General features: G+C 41.4%; 1 protein-coding gene across 1 annotated transcript; it reads left to right on the top strand.

Moving 5' to 3' along the window:
- The first annotated feature begins 1,628 nt into the window (after positions 1-1,628).
- Positions 1,629-4,325, top strand: LOC138908062 (uncharacterized). Its single transcript, XM_070198699.1, has 2 exons — positions 1,629-1,766; positions 3,396-4,325. Exons 1-2 carry the CDS (start codon positions 1,629-1,631, stop codon positions 4,323-4,325), a joined length of 1,068 nt encoding a protein of 355 aa, XP_070054800.1.
- Positions 4,326-21,643: the final 17,318 nt, after the last annotated feature.

Genomic DNA, 21,643 nt, shown 5'->3' with positions numbered 1-21,643 from the left:
AATTCACCCAATTGCTGAACCCATAGACCAATTATATGAGAGACTGAAGGCCGCTGGTTATGTTACTCTTATTCCTATTGTTGTTGTGGAAAATCCCTATTAATGGATCAACCCCAACAAAACGTGTGCTTATCATTCAGGCATGAAGAGTCATACTAATGAGGAGTGTCGCACGTTGAAAGACAAGATTCAGACGTTGATCGACACTAAGGTCATACAGGAAAAGGAATCTGTAACAAATGTTCATAACAACCCTCTACCGAATCACAGAGGCGAGGGACTAAATGTAATAGAAACTGATGAAGAATGGGATCAGGAAGGGTATATCGGACCCATCCAAGAGGGAGACATTCCTAAAACATCTCCAGTCACCCTCACGCCAGTTGTGGTACAAACCCAGGCGCCATTTGAAGTTGAGGTAGCTATACCCTTCAGTGTGATGGTAGCTCCCACGCCATCTTACAAGTCCGATGACATCCCATGGGATTATGTTGTGGAAGAGAGGAGAAAAGGAAAAAGCAAAAATGGAGGAAATAGGTGTCGCGCAAGGTATGACTAGAACTGGCAGAGTTTACACACCTAAGAATCTTGGAGGAACAAGCAAGGAAGCTATACTGAAGTCGCCTGTTGTCGAGACTGGCTCTGATGATCTTTGGAGGAAGATATAAGCAAAGGAGTATTCTGTTGTTGACCACCTGAACAAAACTCCTGCTCAAATATCCATCTTATCACTCCTACAAAACTCAGACACGCACAAGAATGCTTTGATGAAGGTGTTAAGTGAAGCTTATGTGCCTACCAACATCACTAGTGGAGAGATGGCTAACATGGTCGGACAGGTATTGGAAAGCCATAAAATCACCTTCCATGAAGATGAATTACTACCAGAAGGACTGAGTCACAATAGGGCATTGCACATTATAGTGAAATTTGAAGATAAGTTCATAGCCAGGGTCTTGATAGATGGGGATTCAAGTCTCAATATATGTCCATTGACCACTCTAAAGAGACTAGGTAAAGGCATGCATGAGATATGAATGTGAAGCATGAACGTGAAGGCATTTGATGGATCTCAAAGAGCCACCATTGGAGAAATCAACCTCAGTCTACAGATGGGCCCGACTTGGTTTGATGTTGAGTTCCAAGTGCTAGATATATCTACTACTTACAACCTATTGTTGGGACGACCATGGATATATGCCGCCGGGGCGGTGGCTTCAACTATGCATCAGGCTGTGATGTTTGAGTGGAATCATCAGGAGGTGATCATCCATGGAGATGGAAGTAACCCCATCTACACCAATCAGATTTTTCTAGTCATTGAAAACAGAAAAAGATGGATACCATCGCATTGAACGAGTCAGCGTAATTGAAAAGGACCGATGGTAGAGCAGCAAGATAGAAAGCATACTGTTATGGATGGGGTATGAACCCGAAAAGGGTCTCAGCAAAAATTTCAAGGGATCACCAAACTCGTACAACCACAGTACCATGATACGACTTTTGGACTCGGATACGAATACACATGGCAAAAATACCAGTATTGGTCACCACTATGGCGCACTACTTATTATCCATTGGAACAACCGGTACCATCTCTGCACTAGACATTCCATCAAGCTGACATAATGTGGGGATATAAGGAAGATAAGGTTTTGGCTGACATGAGGAAGTTGTTTCTAGATGAAGAAGACATGGAATGCAGTGCAATTGTCGAGGAAGAGGAGAAGGAATACCTTACCATTCAAACCATGGAGGAAGGAGTTGTTCTCAAGAACTGGACCGCTGCACCATCCCGGGCCCGTTGAGTTCCTGGGTAGCCTGGGAAATTAGCATGAATTATTTTAAAATAGTTTTGAGAATTTGAGATATTTTTTAGTATTTTGTTTTGAAATAATTACTCGAGCCATCGAGCCGCACTTGTTGACGTTTTAAAAGTTTTATTAATGCATTATTGCTTTTTATATTTGTTATTATCTTTCTATATTTCTTTTCAGCATAATTATTACATATCTTGATGAACCTACGATTATGACATGTAATGAGAAAACGCAACATAAGGACAATAATTCAGAGGATCTGGAAGATGATATAATACCTTAGGAAATCATCAGAGAAGTAGAGAACTTTGAAAACAAACCGAAGTCTAATTTGGAGGAAACTGAGGCCGTTAACTTAGGGGATTCCAAAACGGTCAGGGAAACACGTATAAGCATTCATCTATCACCGTTAGAGAAGGAAGAGTATATCAAATTCCTAAAATAATATGAAGACATCTTTGCATAGTCCTATGACGATATGACGATATGACTGGTTTAAGCACATCCATAGTAGCTCACAAACTACCCACCAATCCTATGTGTCCACCAGTAAAGTAGAAGCTCAGAAAGTTCAAGACGGATATGAGTTTAAAGATAAAAGAGGAGGTCACCAAGCAAATCAAATCCAAGGTTCTCCGAGTGGTCGAGTGCCCGACTTGGTTGGCCAACATTGTGCCAGTTCCGAAGAAAGATGGGAAAGTTAGAGTATGTGTTGATTACCGAGACCTGAACAGGGCAAGTCCCAAAGATGATTTACCGTTGCCCAACATACACATATTGATTGAAAACTGTGCCAAGCATGAGCTCCAATCCTTTGTGTATGTGGATGACGTTATCATCAAATCTAAAAGGAGTTCGGATCACATAGCAGACTTGAAGAAATTTTTCGACCAACTTCGAAAATACAATTTGAAGTTGAATCCTTCAAAATGTGCCTTTGAAGTCCCTGCTGGAAAGTTGTTAGGATTCATCGTCAGTCGCCGAGGGATTGAGTTAGACCCATAAAAAGTCAAAGCTATCCAGGGGTTGCCACCTCCAAAGAATAAGAAAGAGGTGATGAGTTTTTTAGGGCGTCTCAATTACATCAGCCGCTTCATAGCACAATCAACCGTGATATGTGAGCCAATCTTCAGAATGCTAAGGAAATATGCTGCAACAAGTTGGACTGAAGAATGCTAGAAGGCTTTCGACAAAATCAAGGAGTATTTATCTAAGCCGCCCATTCCGGTCCCACCAGAACCGGGGAGGCCTCTGCTGCTTTATTTGTCAGTGTTAGATGGGGATTTTAGTTGCATTTTGGGACAACATGATGGAACTAGAAGAAAGGAACATGCGATATATTATCTGAGTAAGAAGTTCACGCCTTATGAGGCCCGAAAATCTTTATTTGAACGCACCTGCTGCACTTTGACATAGATAGCCCAGAAGTTAAGACATTATTTCTGTGCATACACTACATATCTCATATCAAGGATGAATCCGCTAAAATATATCTTTTAGAAACCCATGCCTACGAGTAAGTTAGCAAAGTGGAAAATATTGCTGAGTGAGTTCGACATCGTCTACGTAACTCAGAAGGCAGTCAAAGGGCAAGCATTGATAGATCATTTGGTAGAAAATCCCATAGATGGAGAATACGAACCATTGAAAACATATTTTCCCCACGAGGAGGTGTCATTCATAGGAGAAGATATCACTAAGGCATATGATGGTTGGAGGATGTTCTTCGACAGAGCAGAAAACTTCAAAGGAGTAGGCATTGGAGCTGTCTTAGTATCAGAAACATGTAAACACTATCTGGTATCTGCAAAACTCAGGTTTCCATACACTAACAACATGGCAGAATATGAGGCCTGCATCCTGAGACTCAGATTGGCCATTGACATGAACATTCAGGAACTGCTGGTAATCAGAGATTCAGATCTTTTGGTGCACCAGGTTCTTGGGGAATTGGCTACGAAGAACACCAAAATATTTCCATATTTGCAGTGTGTACTAGAGCTGATCAAGAGATTCACAAAGATAGAATTCAAACATGTTCTAAGGATTCAGAATGCATTTGCAGATGCATTAGCTACTTTGTCTTCCGTGATACAACACCTAGATAAGAATTTCATCGATCCTATCCCAATAAAAATTCATAAACAACCAGCTTATTGTGCTCATGTTGAAGAAGAGATTGACGTAAACCCGTCGTTCCACGACATCAAGAAGTACTTGGAAAAAGGAGAATACCCAGAGAGCGCTATCCACACTCAGAAGCGCATGCTTCGCAGATTAGCCAACCATTTCTTTCAAAGTGGAGGAGTTATGTATAGAAGGACTCCTGACCTGGGATTACTGCGGTGTGTCGATGCCCATGAGGCATCCCGATTGCTCGAGGAAATACATGTTGGAAACTGCAAACACCACATGAATGGTTTCTTTCTGGCCAAGAAGATACTAAGAGTAGTAGGATATTTTTGGATGACTATGGAAACAGACAGTATCAAGTACGTTCAATAGTGTCACCAATGCCAGATCATGCTGACATGATACGAGTACCACCTAACGAACTTAATGCAACAAGTTCACCCTGGCCTTTCTCCGCTTGGGGTATAGATGTCATCAGACCAGTCGAACCCGTTGCTTCAAACAGACATAGGTTCATTCTGGTGGCCATAGACTACTTCACAAAATGGGTTGAAGCCGCATCTTACAAAGCGATAACTAAGAAGGTTGTAGCAGACTTTGTTCGGGATCGTATCGTTTGTCGATTTGGGGCACCAGAGTCAATCATTACTGACAATGCTGCCAATCTCAACAGCGATTTGATGAAAGCCATATGTGGGACATTCAAAATCAAATACCGAAACTCTATAGCATACATGCCGCAAATAAATGGTGTCGTAGAAGCTGCCAACAAGAATATCAAGAAGATATTGAGGAAGATGGTAGACAATTACAAACAATGGCACGAGAAGCTACCATTTGCTTTACTTGGGTATCGTACCACAATTCGTACATCAAATGGGGAAACTCCCTACCTACTAGTTTATGGAACTGAAGTCGTTATGTTCGTCAAAGTGGAAATTCCTTCTTTAAGAATCATATAAGAAGTTGAGCTCAGCGATGTAGAATGGGTACAAAACCGGTATGAACAACTAGCTTTCATTGATGAGAAAAGAATGAATGTTGTATGCCATGGTCAACTCTACCAAAACAGAAGGCAATTCAACAAAAAGGTCAGGACAAGGCAATTCACGCTGGGGCAGTTGGTGCTAAAGCGAATCTTTCCATATCAAGATGAATCAAAGGGGAAATTCTTATTTAACTGGCAGGGCCATTACATGGTTCACCGGGTATTGACAGGAGGAGCACTTATACTTGTAGAGATGGATGGAGTGATTTGGCCAAAACCTATCAATTCAGACGCAGTCAAAAGATACTATGTTTAAGATTATGTTTGCACTTTCTATTTGATGTAATTGAACTACGCTTGACCTGATTCCCATTTAAGAGGGGATACGTAGGAAGCCTTGTGGGATCGGTCACATCATAATAAAATCTTCATTTCCCCTATGGTCATAAACAGGGGAAAGATCTCGAGTTTGGCCGATCTCATCACGTTTGGAACCGCCAAGGAATGTGATGTCGGAAGTAGCCATTTAAACTAGGCCAGAATTTTGAGGAGGACCCTCAAAATTCCAAAGCAAGGAGGTTGCAACATCTCAAAATGCGTCACAGTCACCAGTTCATCTAAATTATTTGATCTCGTGCATTATCACATATTTCAAACAACTACATTTTTGAAAATAATTTGTCAAATACATGCATGTTTTTCGAAAATTTGTTTCTATGGCAGACAGACGTTACCCAGGGTAACTCAAGTAGGGCCTGAAGGCAAAAGGCAAAGCAAGGAAATCGAGATCATGAACCAACCATTCCCCCGCAAAACTCAGGATTTTTATTTGGATGCAGGCATAATGAACATAACAGGAACGTCCACAAATATATACACACAACAAGATCACTATCTTCACAACAACAACAATTGCCAAATGCAAACACATCAAGCTAAGAAATGCTTTATCCACGCGCACTCAGTCATTTCTTTCTCTTTCATAAGGCTAAGCGTTGCCTGCATCATTGCATAAGGCCAAGCATTGCCTTTCCTTGCATGAGGCTAAGCATTGCCTCCATTATTACATAAGGCTAACCACTGCCTTTCTTTGCATGAGACTAAACAGTGTCTCCATTCCTTACATGAGGCTAAGCACTGCCTTCTTTCCTTGCATAAGGCTAAGTATTTCCTCCATTATTGCATAAGTCTAAGCACTGCCTTTCTTTTCATAAGAATAAATACTGTCTCCATTCCTTGCATGAGGCTAAGCATTGCCTCGACATTGCATAAGTCTAAGCACTGCCTTCCTTTGCATGAGACTAAACACTGTCTCCTTCCCTTGCATGAGGCTAAGCATTGCCTCCACATTGCATAAGGCTAAGCACTGCCTTGCTTTGCATGAGACTAAGCACTGTCTCTGTCATGACCCAAAATACGTTAAAGGTTGTGATGGCGCCGGACACCTCTATCAGGCAAGCCAACACTAAATAGTCAATTAACTTTGCATTTTAATATTTTTGAAATCGAAAATTTAATTCTATTTAACTAGTAAAAGATGAATTTACAGAATAGATAACAATGTTTTCCAATTTCAATACTGAACATCCCTTAATCATCCCAGAACCCGGTGTCACAAGTGCACGAGCATTTTCTAAGAATTTAAAATAAAATACAATAACTGTCCGGAATATAAATTTCGACAGGAAAGAAAATACAATACTCTGAAGGAGACTCTGCCGGTTGCGGATCGTACATAAGGTGCAGCTCCCTAAGTCCATGTGTCAACCACGCCGTTGCGTGCACAAGGCCACTAAATGTATATATGCATGTTCAACAAAATGTACAGCAAGTGTAGTATGAGTACGAAAATAACGCGTACCCAGTAAGTATCCCGCCTAACCCTGAAGAAGTAATGACAAGGGTTAGACTCGGACACTTCCTATGGGATATAAATAAAATACCAATGGTATGATTAAGTATGGATTTCGTAGAATGGCTGTAAGCTCATTATTTTGAAGTAAGTAAGCAATCCTTGTATAATTAAGGAATCTCCAAATTTATTTTCATCTTTTAACAATTTACATCTCCGGCCAGTGAGGCCATATCAATTGTCATAAATTTTAGGGTAAGCAATACAAGCATGCGCAAATCATGCCGAGGTCGTACGACCCGATCCAATATAATATTTAAACTGTGCACTTTCAGAGGGTCGAATGGAGCGAACCATAGATGCATCTATTTAATCTACCGAGGCATTCAGCCCGTTCCACAAAAGATAACACATTTAAATAATCAATCAAGAATTCATCAAGGGGCAATTATCCAAGGAAAAGGCAATTTCTCTTTTAAAAGTTAAGAAAACGATGTCTAGCCTTTTAGAAATTTATTAACACAGTTCGATATGATTTAAGCATTTTAAATTGAAAACACGATTTCAAATATTACAAGTAAAGCATGCTTTTGGGTCCTAGACTACCCAAACTTAGGCATAATAGTAGCTACGCACGGACTCTCGTCACCTCATGCGTACGTAGCCCCCACAAATAGGAGCACACAGTGATTTATTTCACCTATGGGGTAAATTCCCTCTTACAAGGTTAGAAAGGAGACTTACCTCGATCCGAAACTCCATAACCGGCTCCCAAGCCCTTCCGACGACTCAAACCAATGCCTAATGCTCCAAAACTAGCCAAACAATGTGCAAACCCATGAAAATATACTCTAATACTCATAACAATTCAATTTACAACCATTCCCAACTCTGTTCGAAAAGTCGATAAAATCACCCTCGGGCCCACGTGTCCGGATTCGGAAAAGTTTTGAAGATAATCATTACCCATAACCTTATAAACTCAAATATATGATTTATTACCAATTCCATGCACAAATACATGGTCAAAATCCAAAATACCAAATTCTAGGTTTTTCTTCAAAATCCAAAATTTCTACAAATTTTCATGTCTAAATCCATATATAATCCAAGTATTTAACTTGCAATAGGTGGGAATCACTTACCTTGATATAGTTGATGAAGATGGAGCTCCAGAATCGCTCCAAGACTGGCTCCCATGGAGGAAATGAAGTGAAAATGGCCAAAAATCTCGTTTTCAAACAACTCACTGCCCAGTCCGACTCTCCTTCGCGAACGCGGAAATCTCCTCGCGCTCATGAAGGCCAAACCTGAACGGCCTTCAATTTTTCTCTTCGCGTTCGCGGTTGGAGCTCCGCATTCGTGAAGGCTAAATAGCTCCAGGCCCAGCCCCCTCTTTCCTTCTATGCATTCGCGATTGTCCCCTCATGTTCGGATAAGTTCCTCAAGCACCTATCCGCGTTCGCGAGCCCTCCTTCGCGTTCGTGAATGCCAAATCCAGCACCCCCAAAAAAAATTCTTCGCGAATGCGGGACTTCCTTCGCGTTCGCGAAGAACCAAACCAGACACCATAATCACCTGTTCCAAAACAGCTCCAAATAATCCGAAACCACCCCGAAACACACCCGAGGCCCCCGGGACCTCGTCCAAACATATCAACTTGTCCCAAAACACGACACGAACTTAGTCGAGCCTCCAAATCACATCAAACAACATCGAATTCATGGATTGCACCTCATTCCAAGCTTAATGAACTTTAGAATTTCTACATTCGATGCCGAAACCTATCAAATCACGGCCGATTGACCTCAAATTTTGCACACAAGTCACATTTAACATTATGGACCTACTCCAACTTCCGGAATTGGAATCCGACCCCGATATCAAAAAGTACACTTCCAGTCAAACTTCTCAAAAACATTCAAATTTCTAACTTTCGCCAAATGGCCCGAAAATGACCCACGGACCTCCGAATCCACTTCTGGACGCGCTCCCAATACCAGAATCACCATATGAAGCTATTCCCAAACTTGGAATCCCAAGCGGACATAGATAACATTGAATTGCACCTCAACCCAAATTTATGAAATTATTCCAAAATGCCAACTTCCACAATAGGCGCCGAAATGCTCTCGGGTCATCCAAAACTCGATGCGGACATACGCCCAAGTCCAAAATCATCATACGAACCTGTTGGAACCTTCAAATCCCGATTCCGAGATCATTTACTCACAAGTCAAAGTTTGGTTAACTCTTCCAACTTAAAGCTTATAAATTTAGAATTTTCTTTCCAAATCAACTCCAAACTTCCCGAAATTCAATTCCGACCACGCGTACAAGTCATAATACCTAAAGTGAAGCTACTCAAGGCTTCGAACTGCCAAATGACGTGTCGGGGCTCAAAACGACCGGTCGGGTCATTACATTCTCTCCCACTTAAACATACGTTCATCCTCGAACGTGCTAAGAACTACGCTGGAGTTGTCCGAAATCATTGTTTGACACCTCGTGCACCTAGCCGTGCTACCACAACTCAGCTGAGCACATTAGATCGATCAAACCTGAAGATATTCTCTTTTATTTAGGCAAATAAGCCTTAGAGCCTAGTTCCAACATCCGAAATTCTCTGCGAGGCCTGCTTCCAACATACGAACACCGTATCAATCACCACGCGATGTACCAGAACATGACTTTATACCTTTGTTGAATTCACATCATGCACCGCAACATTCACATGACCATAATAACATTCTCTGATCATAATAGCCGACATTCCCCGAATCTGATGTTCACAATAAACCTCATGACATATATAAGTCTGGTTCTGACTCTTGCAATACCGCCATGACAGAAGAGACATGTAGAAATTCATAACCGACTGCCGAGTCAACAAATCATTCAGTCTCTCCTCCTGACTAGAATCATCACCCCATTATAACCAAATGATAATATTTGCTCTTTACTATACTTCATATAATCCGATCGCACTGATCCCGGGTCCAATAATCTCGTCTCACCCCAGTACAAGCTGCTCAGGCAATAAGCCACCTCAGACATATCAAAAGTCTCATGTGATGCCACAATGTGCCAACAAGCTACCAACTTGAACGTGATACATAAGGAAAATGAACTCTGGAAGGGATTACTCAACCCACGTAACTAATTTGACAACCGAAAAGGTGTCATGAACCTTTCCTCAGAGAATGGGACACAAAACACGTAAAATAGAATATATGGGACTGTACTCAACATCACACTGTTGCGGCGTGCAACTGGATCCAAACAACATACCCGTGGCTGCGTGCCACCCGATCCACACAAAAAGAATCTATACGGAAATACTTAACGAGCTAGAACGTTCATTACTACAAAATATCCGAATATCAAACACAGGCACTCTAATTGCATAATACCATCCCGGGGGAGACAGATAGTGCCATACACTACAAAAGTCAAGCACAACTAAGGTTCGATATATGATCTGAATCTCGAGAGCCATCTTGCTCACATAACATCATCGCTACACGGAACCTCAACACATATGAAATTAACAAGTCGTTCTATAACTCACATAGCACAATATAGTATTACATGAAATAGCCGACGACGAAATAACATCCAACCTCCGAATACTCCTCCACAAGGAGCGTTAAGCTAAAATGAACACATCCGGCCCGATATAGAGCCCACATTCATATCTAGATCCATCCACGGACCTCAAGCTAATTCGGATCGCACTGTACTGGTCTAATAATCTTTCAAGGGCTCATAATAACCCTTTTTCCCCATAACACACAAGAATAACCATCATATCCAGAACAAACCTCCACAGTCCACAATCAAAAGAACCGAGCGCCCTCCAAGCATAAATTCTCACATGAACAATAGGACCGCAATCTCCATACTTGGTTCCATTCTTCGATCAATCAAGTGACTACATGTCACACTTATACAATCTACCCGTGGGACGTGCTCCCACGACCTTTCGCACCAGATAACAAGTCTACATATCCATACCACCGGTCGCACAATTGCTGTAAAGCAAATCAAAAATCTGAAATCACTACTCAAAGCATCTTACACAAGACACCGATCTCAGGTGATGCTAAAGAGAATACCAGCTTACTCTAACCATCTGAATCCATTCCCGCTCATCCGAGCTCTTGACATTCTTGTCGACACCAAACTGCAACCTTGATCCTCAACTTCCGAATCCCATGCCGACCACTGCACTTAATAATGCCAATGCGTAAGAGTATAAGAATTTCATCATAACTCCTGAACCACTAATAGGGTAAACACTTCATCATATAGAAACCTTCTACTTAACTCATTTTGAGAGAACCATTGCAACACGTGACTGAATTCTCATATCCGCAGAAAATACCAACATCAAGTAGTGGTCTAAACCACCATAACTCTTCCGGGATCCGTCTACACATAACATTCCATAATGCTCGAATGCCCCCAAATAAAATCAATTACGGCGGCCGTCAAACCTCGCACGTACCGTCACAAATCACATGAATAACCCAACACACTGAAGGAGCTGATCATTGCCATCATTATGCCGATTCAACCACTGCTAACCAAACCCGACTTCTCCTAATTTACTCTGGATCTTCCTTAGAAATAACAACAGCTCCTTTATCAATATAACGAACTCAATCCGCACTCATCCCGAGTAACCCTATTTAACAAAACCACATTGTCCCCAAAACCCACAAACCATTTCATACCCTCCTTGTGCGCATAATCATGTCTTCAACTGATGCACCCATTCTGATGATTCTTCTATAAATACAAAGTTACATGCTCCACTTCCTCTCATGATACCCCGTAGACCAAAGGTAACACGGAACACTCCAAGCTCATTTATCATAATTCGCTGCAAAGGCTCGATATTCAACCATATTATGGACTCAAAATCCTTAGACACCATACCTTAACTTTTGAATCTACTAGGACCGTTATTGAGAGTCACCCACTCTGACTTGGTCCCGAATATAATCAACTACGAGGCTCCGCTAGCACATGAGCACCCTCTCGAAGAAGCACCTGGCCGAATCATCTTCCTTGTAACTTTCCTCTACACGAAGCATAAATCCTGAGTCTTCCCAAAGTCTGAACATGAATCGATAAGGACAAATATGGCACACATCCCCCAAATCCTTTGCTCAAATTACCATCGATGTTTTCTTTCCTTAGTCATAATGACCCACCAATACACCGATAACTAGAAACCACACAAGTAACTGACCATACTATCCAATCATAGATGGTGGGACTCTCCCATTTTGTTCGGAGCTACCATTGCATAAACCTGGAACCCACCAAGATTCTTTCTTCATCGGTGACATGATCCTGCACACGCAACTCGCCAAATTTCTCGAAATCTTTCTGTTAAACCTTTCATGAACACTTTGAATTACTAGCCACAGTTACATATTCGACCTCTTACTGGATAGCCAGTAGAATTCTCCGTAAAAGCTTCGTCAACCATGAGACCGCTGACCTGCTCAAAGGAGATAACCCACCTGTGGAAATTCAATGCCGATATCACCCAACAACGCTGCAATGAGTACAATTACTACGAAATTGGTAACCCATCTTGAGCCCGTGCTCATTCACCAACTATACAAACTCATTCACTCCTTATGGACATCAACTAAAAGTGAGACAATATCTCCCAATCCAAAATCAGGTTGTATCCTTCTTCATATCGAGAAACTCCTTCCTATCGCATCCAATCTCCCGCCGTAAAATAGCTGATGCTCCAAATTAGGTCCATAGACCCAGTCATTGTCCACCCTAAATCCCAAATCACTCAAAACCTTTCTCAAGGCGTGTAGTCATCCTACCACAGAACTCATATGCTACTCAGCCACTCTCCCACTTTGGTCAAACCCTCCCCTTTAAGCAACTACTCGACTTTTGTTTCTCACACTTGGCCTTTTGGAAATTTAACCACCACAAGACACCTCCCACATGTCTTTCCTCAACCTTCGCTGCCCAGTTGTTGCCTTAAATTAAAATCTATCTCTGTAGCATTTGAACCAATAGATTGCTACTAACTTTAAACCCTTCCAAGGATCATCTTTCTCGAGCCATCAATACCAGGAATGCCGATTCGATCCTGAACCTCTGCACACTGCGACCTCTGACAACCGCTTTCTCGGCACCATTTATAATACTCTGCCCCAAGGCGAATTGAAGGAAACCATAGCACCGATGAACTTAACACATTATAACCAATCAAGGATGATGATGCCACATCACAGGCAAAGATTCCACCACGCTCGAAAATATCGGGTCCTGCCACTCCATCAACCCAAGTCTAAACATTCTTAGTTCGATTGCCTTTCCTCCGTCGGAAGTAAAATACCGAATCTCTGAATCATAATATACTGAGTAAACCTCCTTTCAAGTCATTCACCGCCCTGATACATAGGCAAGCATCCTACCATCACATCAATATTGTGCGATAACAACTCATGAGCATCATAGCAACCTGTGCATAGCCTCAAAGCTCTCAGAAGTACAACTACCGAGCTGAAATGACAGAGTATCCTTCCGCAAGGCGACGACAATAGCCCAATCAACTACGCAGGGAGAAACAGCCCGCACCACATCTGTAGTACCATTATAATTCCTCAATTCCCGATTTATAACCAACGCTTCATGTCGCATAAGATTGAATGGGAAGGAAATGAAGGCATAAGTCTTAAAGGAATCAAATCGCACGATGAGTAATCAAGAAGGGAAGTGATCCAAACAGCCCTGTAGCCTCTCGAAGAAAAGTACAGACGTCTCCGTACCGATTCACAAGACTCTACTAGACTCGCTCATGACTCATGAGACCTAAGTGAACCTAGTGCTCTGATACCATGTTGTCATGACCCAAAATCTGTTAAAGATCGTAATAGCGCCGGACACCACTGTCAGGCAAGCCAATATTAAATAGTCAATTAACTTCACATTTTAATATTTTTGAAATCATAAATTTAATTCAATTTAACTAGTAAAAGATGAATTTACAGAATAGATAACAATGTTTTCCAATTTTGAATACTGAACATCCCATAATCATCCCAGAACCCGGTGTCACAAGTGCATGAGCATTTTCTAGGAATTTAAAATAAAATATAATAATTGTCCGGAATACAAATTTGGACAGGAAAGAAAATATAATACTCTGAAGGAGACTCTGCCGGTTGTGGATCGTACATAAGGTGCAGCTCCCTAAGTCCCCGTGTCAACCACGCCGCTGCGTCCACAAGGCCACTAAATGTATATATGCATGTATAACAAAATGTACAACAAGTATAGTATGAGTACAAAAATAACGCGTACCCAGTAAGTATCTCGCCTACCCCGAAATAATAGTGACGAGGGGTCGGCTCAGACACTTACTATGGGCTATAAATAAAATATCAATGGTATGATTAAGTATGGATTTCGTAGAACGACTGTAAGCTCGTTATTTTGAAGTAAGTAAGCAATTCTTTTATAATTAAGGAATCTCCAAATTTATTTTCATCTTTTAACAATTTACATCTTCGGCCAGTGAGGCCATATCAATTGTCATAAATTTCAGGGCAAACAATACAAGCATGCACAAATCATGCCGAGGTCGTACGACCCGATCCAACATAATATTTAAACTGTGCACTTTCAGAGGGTCGAATGGAGCGAACCATAGATGTATCTATTTAATCTACCGAGGCCTTCAGCCCGTTCCACAAAATATAACACATTTAAATAATCAATCAAGAATTCATCAAGGGGCAATTATCCAAGGAAAAGGCAATTTCTCTTTTAAAAGTCAAGAAAACGATGTCTACCTTTTAGAAATTTATTAACACAGTTCGATATGATTTAAGCATTTCAAATTGACAACAAGATTTCATATATTACAAGTAAAGCATGCTTTTGAGTCCCAGACTAACCGAACATAGGCATAATAGTAGCTACGCATGGACTCTTGTCACCTCGTGCGTACGTAGCCCCCACAAATAGGAGCACACAGTGATTTATTTCACCTATGGGGTAAATTCCCTCTTACAAGGTTAGAATTGAGACTTACCTCACTCCGAAACTCCATAACCGGCTCCCAAGACCTTCCGACGACTCAAACCAATTCCCAGCACTCCAAAACTAGCCAAACAATGTGCAAACCAATGAAAATACACTCTAATACTCACAACAATTCAATTTATAACCATTCCCAACTCCATTTGAAAAGTCGATAAAATACCCTCGGGCCCACATGCCCGAATTCCGAAATTCTTTGAAGATAATCATTATCCATAACCTTATAAACTCAAATATATGATTTATTCCCAATTCCATGCCCAAATTCGTGGTCAAAATCTAAATTACTAAATTCTAGGTTTTTCTTCAAAATCCCAAATTTCTACAAATTTTCATGTCTAAATCCATATATAATCCAAGTATTTAACTTGCAATAGGTGGGAATCACTTACCTTGATATAGATGATGAAGATGGAGCTCCTAAATCGCTCCAAGACCCGTTCCCATGGAGGAAATGAAGTGAAAATGGCCAAAAATCTGGTTTTTAAACAACTCACTGCCCAGTTCGACTCTCCTTCGCGAACGCGGAAATCCCCTCGGGTTCGCGAAGGCCAAACCTGAACGGCCTTCAATTTTTCTCTTCGCATTCGTGGTTGGAGCTCCGCGTTCGCGAAGGCTAAATGGCTCCAGGCCCAGCCTTCTCTTTCCTTCTACGCGTTCGCGATTGGCCCCTCGCGTTCGCGTAAGTTCCTCAGGCACCTATCCGCATTCGTGAGCCTTCCTTTGTGTTAGCGAATGACAAATCCAGCACCCCAAAAATTTCTTCTTCGCGAACGCGGGACTTCCTTCGCGTTCGTGAAGAACAAAACCAGACACTAGAATCAGTTGTTCCAAAACAGCTCCAAATGATCTGAAACCACCCCGAAACTCACCCGAGGCCCCCGGGACCTCGTCCAAACATACCAACCTATCCCAAAACACGACACGAACTTAGTTGAGGCTCCAAATCACATGAAAAAATGTCAAATTCATGGAGTGCACCTCATTCCAAGCTTATTGAAATTTAAAAATTTCAACCATCTACATTTGATGCCGAAACCTATCAAATCACGTCGGTTGATCTCAAATTTTGCACACAAGTCACATTTGACATTACGGACCTACTCCAACTTTCGGAATCGGAATCCGACCCCGATATCAAAAAGTCCATTTCCGGTCAAACTTCTCCAAAACCTTCAAATTTCTAAATTTCTCCAAATGGCCCCAAAATGACCTACGGACCTCCGAATCAACTTCCGGATGCGCTCCCAATACCAGATTCACCATACGGAGCTATTCCTCGATAACATTGAATTACCCCCAACCTAAATTTATGAAATTCTTCCTAAATGCCAACTTCCACAATAGGCGCTGAAACGCTCCTGGGTCATCCAAAACTCGATCCGGACATACGCCCAAGTCCAAAATCATCATACGAACCTGCTGGAACCTTTAAATCCAGATTTCGAGATCGTTTACTCAAAAGTCAAAGTTTAGTTAACTCTTCCAACTTAAATCTTATAAATTTAGATTTTTCTTTCCAAATCAACTCCAAACTTCCCGAAATTTAATTCTGACCACGCGTACAAGTCAAAATACCTGAAGTGAAGCTACCCAAGGCTTCGAACTGCCGAATGATGCGCCGGGGATCAAAATGACCGGTCGGGTCGTTACAGTCTCCTTCACTTGCATGAGGCTAAGCATTGCCTCCATTATTGTATAAGGCTAAGCGCTGCCTTTCTTTGCATGAGACTAAACTTTGTGTCCATTCCTTGCATGAGTCCAAGCATTGCCTCCACATTGCATAAGGCTAAGCACTACCTTCCTTTGCATGATACTAAACATTGTCTCCATTCCTTGCATAAGACTAAGCATTGCCTCCATTATTGCATAAGGCTAAGCATTGCCTTTCCTTGCTAGAGACTAAGCACTGTCTCCTTTCCTTGCACAATACTAAGCATTGTCTCCTTTCTTCGCATAGGGTTAAACACTGCCCTCATCTCTTACAAGACCAAGCCTTGCCTTATCTCATTCTCGCATACAACTAAGCATCACCTATTTTCTATATCAAACAATCGATATCGCCACATACTTGCATTTCATAGGCTGAAACATCACCACATTTTTCGAAGGCATCATAGTCCAAAGGCACCATCCTCATAGCTTGAAGACACCATGCCATGGCCTGAGGATCTATCGAAACTGTATATCATTATTCAATGGCGTCATAGTCCAAAGGCACCATCCTCGTAGCCCGAGGACACCATTACATGGCCTGCGAATCCCTTACCATACTCGTCATGACCCAGGATGTCATGGTCTATGGACATCATCCTCATCATCCGAAGACAACTTTCATGGTCCAGAGGGAATTTGCATCATGTTTAAGTTTTGCAGGTAACTCAGGAGGTAATTGTTCTACAAATGGGAGCAACTTTCGCTCCGGTTTCCGTTCACAACGTTCACATCCCTGACTATCTCAAATGTAATCGATGATCATCAATTGATTACCCTTTGTTCTATAACCGTTCAAGTATTTGCTGATACATCCGTAACATTCAAAATTGCATCCATAGCCCCACCTAAATTGTCACGACCCAATTTTACCTATAGGTCGTGATGGCGCCCAACACTATAGCTAGGCAAGCCAACTAATAAATCAAACGTACATTCATTAAACTTTTATTCCAAGAAAATAATAAAATACCAACTTCTACCAATGTGTGTACCAAGACCCGGTGTCACAAGTGCATGAGCATCTAATAGATTATACAAAACTCTGAATACTGTCTGAAATGAAATAGACAGAATGTAATACAGAACAACTCAGAAAGGCAGTTCACCACTATGCCTCGGGATAACGTGGATATGTGATGATAGGTCCTCCACTAGTACCTATCTCAGATCCTGCGCAAAAAGTACAGCAAGTGTAGTATGAGTACGCAAACAACGTGTACCCAGTAACTATCAAGCCTAATCTCGGAGTAGTAGAGACGAGATGGACAACTTTGACACTCACTATGGGTTAATAATAATTATTGAACGAAGACTAGAATATTTAAATCAACATGATTCCCAGAATATAACAATAATTTATTTAACCAGCAGAAATAATTAAATTCCTTCAAAATGCAACAATATATTATATCAAGTAGCTTTACAAGCTGCAATTCCATTTTTAATGAATTTTCAATTTATTAAATAGCTTTCCAAGCTGCAATAAACCGTCAAAGTATCGTGTAATTATTATTATTATTAAGCACGATTCCTGCCGAGGTCGTTCGGCCCGATCCAGAATATTGTGCACACTGCCGAGGGACGTGCGGCACGATCCATAGATGCATCTATCCTGCCGAGGCGTTCGGCCCGCTCCACAAGAAAGGAGGATATTTTCTTATGTGCCTCTGGAAGGAGAGTATATTTCTTATAAGGTAAATTCGGGAGGAGAACAATTTTTTTTAACAATTAATTGATTTAAACAAAAATTAAGCATATGAAAATTTCATATTTTTCTACTTTTCATAACAATTCACAATATATACATCAATTATTTTAATTAATAAAGAATACAATTCACACAAGTAATTCATGCTTTGAATCTTAAACTACCCAGACTTTAACATTAATAGTTGCTACGCACGGACTCTCGTCACCTCGTGCGTACATAGCCCCCGCAATTAGCAACAATTATTCAATTTAATTCCTATGGGGTAATTTGCCCCTCACAAGATTAGACGAGAGACTTACCTCGTCTTGCTCCAATTTAATCTACTATAAGGCCTTTTCCACGATTATCCAATTCTGTCTGGCTCGAATCTAGCCAAAATAATTCGATACAATCACTAAAAATTATAGGAATCAATTCTATAAGAAAATACTATATTTTTAATAAAAATTCCGAAATTAATTAAAAATTCATCTGTGGGGCCCACGTCTCGGAATCTGGCAAAAGTTACGAAATCCAATAACCCATTTCATTATGAGTCCAACCATACCAGTTTCACCCAAATCTAACTCTGAATCGATACCGAAATCTCAAAAATTTATTTCTATGAGATTTCTAAAAATTTCCCAAATTTAAATCTCAAAACACTAATTTATGGTGAAAATAATGATATACTTGTATATGTAGACCAAATCCGAGCTAGAATCACTTACCCTAATGTTTTTCCCTTGAAAATCTGTCAAAAGTCACCTCTACTCAAGCTCAAGTTCGTCAAAAATGGCAAATGGGACGAATGTCCTCTATTTTGTTTTTATAACTTACAGCTCTGTCCAGTTCGACCAAGGAGCTCGATCAGGGGAGCTCGATCTCAGGGAGCTCGATCTAGGAGCTCGATCATGGGAGTTGGTCATGGTCTCGATCAGGCCTCGAGCCTGGGACATGGTCATGACCTCGATCAAGTTCGATCTTGGGTCTTGATCCTGGCCCTCGAGCCTTGCCTTCAATCATGAACCTCGAGCTGGACCTTCGATCGTGGCTTCGATACTGAGCCTCGTCCCTGGCTTCGACTCAGGCCTCGATCGTGGGCTCGATATATGGGTTCAATCTGGGGCTCGATCAAAGCCCAGAATATACAGTAGAAGGGAAAATTGCAGCAGCTTTTTAAGTCCAACTTTTGATCCGTTAACCATTCGAAACTCACCCGAGGCCCTCGGGACCTTAACCAAATATACCAACAAGTCCTAAAACATCATACGAACTTAGTCGAACCTCTAAATCACATCAAACAACGCTAAAACCATGAATCATACCCCAATTCAAGCTTAATGAAACTAAGAGTTTTCAACTTCTACATTCGATGTCGGAACCTATCAAATCAACTCCGATTGACCTCAAATTTTACACACAAGTCATAAATTACATAACGGAGCTATGAAAATTTTTGGATCAGGATTCTGACTCAGGTATCAAAAAGTCAACTCATCGGTCAAACTTCCAAACTTAAATTCTTGGTTTTAGTCATTTCAAGCCTAATTTAACTACGGACTTCCAAATAAAATTCAGAACATGCTCCTAAGTCCAAAATAACCATACGGAGCTGTTGGAATCATCAAAATTCTATTCTGGGGTCGTTTTCTCAAAATGTTGACCGAAGTCAAACTTAGCACTTTAAGGCCAACTTAAGGAACCAAGTGTTCCGGTTTCACCCCAAACACATCCAAATCCCGAACCAACCATCCCCGCAAGTCATAAATCATTACAAGCACCTACGGGAAGTTTTATTTTAGGGAACGAGGTTCTAAAAATTAAAATGACTTGTTGGGTCATTACATTCTCCACCTCTTAAACAAACGTTCTTCCTCGAACGGGTTTAGAATTGTACCTGGAGTGCTGAATAAGTGTGGATATTTGCTCCGCATGTCTTCCTCGGCCTCCCAAGTTGCTTCCTCGACTGGTTGGCCCCTCCACTGGACTTTTACTGCAGAAATCCTCTTGGACCTCAACTGGCGAACCTGTTTATCAACAATGGCAATTGGCTCCTCTTCATAACCCAAGCTATTATCTAGATGAACTGTGATGAAGTCTAACACATGTGATAGGCCGGTATGATACTTCCAGAGCATAGATACGTGGAAAACTGGATGAACTCCCGATAGGCTGGGAGGCAATGCAAGCTCAAAAGCAACCTCCCCAACTCGTTTCAACACCTCAAATGGGCCTATAAACCTTTGGCTCAACTTTCCCTTCTTCCCGAATCTCATAATTCCCTTCATCGGCGAAACCTTCAAGAGAACTTTTTCACCTACCATAAATGATATATAACGCGCTTTCTGATCCGCGTAACACTTTTATCTGGACTGTGCTGTACGAAGTCGCTCCTGAATCAACTTTACCTTTTCCAAGGCATCCCTTACCAAATCAGTACCATATAACTTTGCCTCACCTGGCTCAAACCATCCGATAGGTGAACGACATCGCCGACCATATAAAACCTCAAATGGAGCCAACTCGATGCTGGATTGGTAACTGTTATTATAAGCAAACTCAGCCAAAGGCAGGAAACGATCCCACTGACCTCTAAAGTCTATCACACATACCCTGAGCATATCCTCCAAAATTTGAATTGTCCGCTTTGACTGCCCATCGGTCTGCGGATGAAAGGTTGTGCTGAGCTCTACACGGGTCCCCAACTCACTCTGTACTGCTCTCTAGAAATGTGAAGTAACCTAAGGGCCTCTATCTGATATGATGAAAATTGGCACACCGTGCAACTGAACTATCTCCTGAATATAAATCTGGGCCAACCTCTCTGAAGTATACGTAGTCACAACAGGAATAAAATGTGCCGACTTGGTCAACCTGTCAACAATCACCCAAACTGCATCAAACTTCCTCAAGGTCCGCGGCAACCCAACTACAAAGTCCATAGTAATTCGTTCCCATTTCCACTCTGGTATAGTCATCTGCTGAAGTAGGCCACCTGGCCTCTGGTGCTCATATTTCACTTGCTGGCAATTTAGACACTTAGATACATACTCAACTATATCCTTTTTCATTTGCCGCCACCAATAATGTTGCCTCAAGTCACGATACATCTTAGTAGCACCTGGATGAATAGAATACCGAGAACTGTGTGCCTTCTCCAGGATCTTTTTCCTCAATCCATCCACATTATGAACACATAGACGATCCTGGAGTCGTAGAACACCATCCGCTCTAATAGTAAATTCCTTGGCATCACCTCGTAGTACCGTTTCATGAAGAGCCATCAAGTATGGGTCATCATACTGGCGAGCCTTGATCTGTTCAAATAGTGAAGATTGGGCCACCAC

This window comes from Nicotiana tomentosiformis, chromosome 3, assembly GCF_000390325.3.
Source record: "Nicotiana tomentosiformis chromosome 3, ASM39032v3, whole genome shotgun sequence".
NCBI lineage: Eukaryota > Viridiplantae > Streptophyta > Magnoliopsida > Solanales > Solanaceae > Nicotiana > Nicotiana tomentosiformis.
Note: the sequence above shows the minus strand (reverse complement) of the source record. Positions and strands in the feature narration are given on the sequence as shown.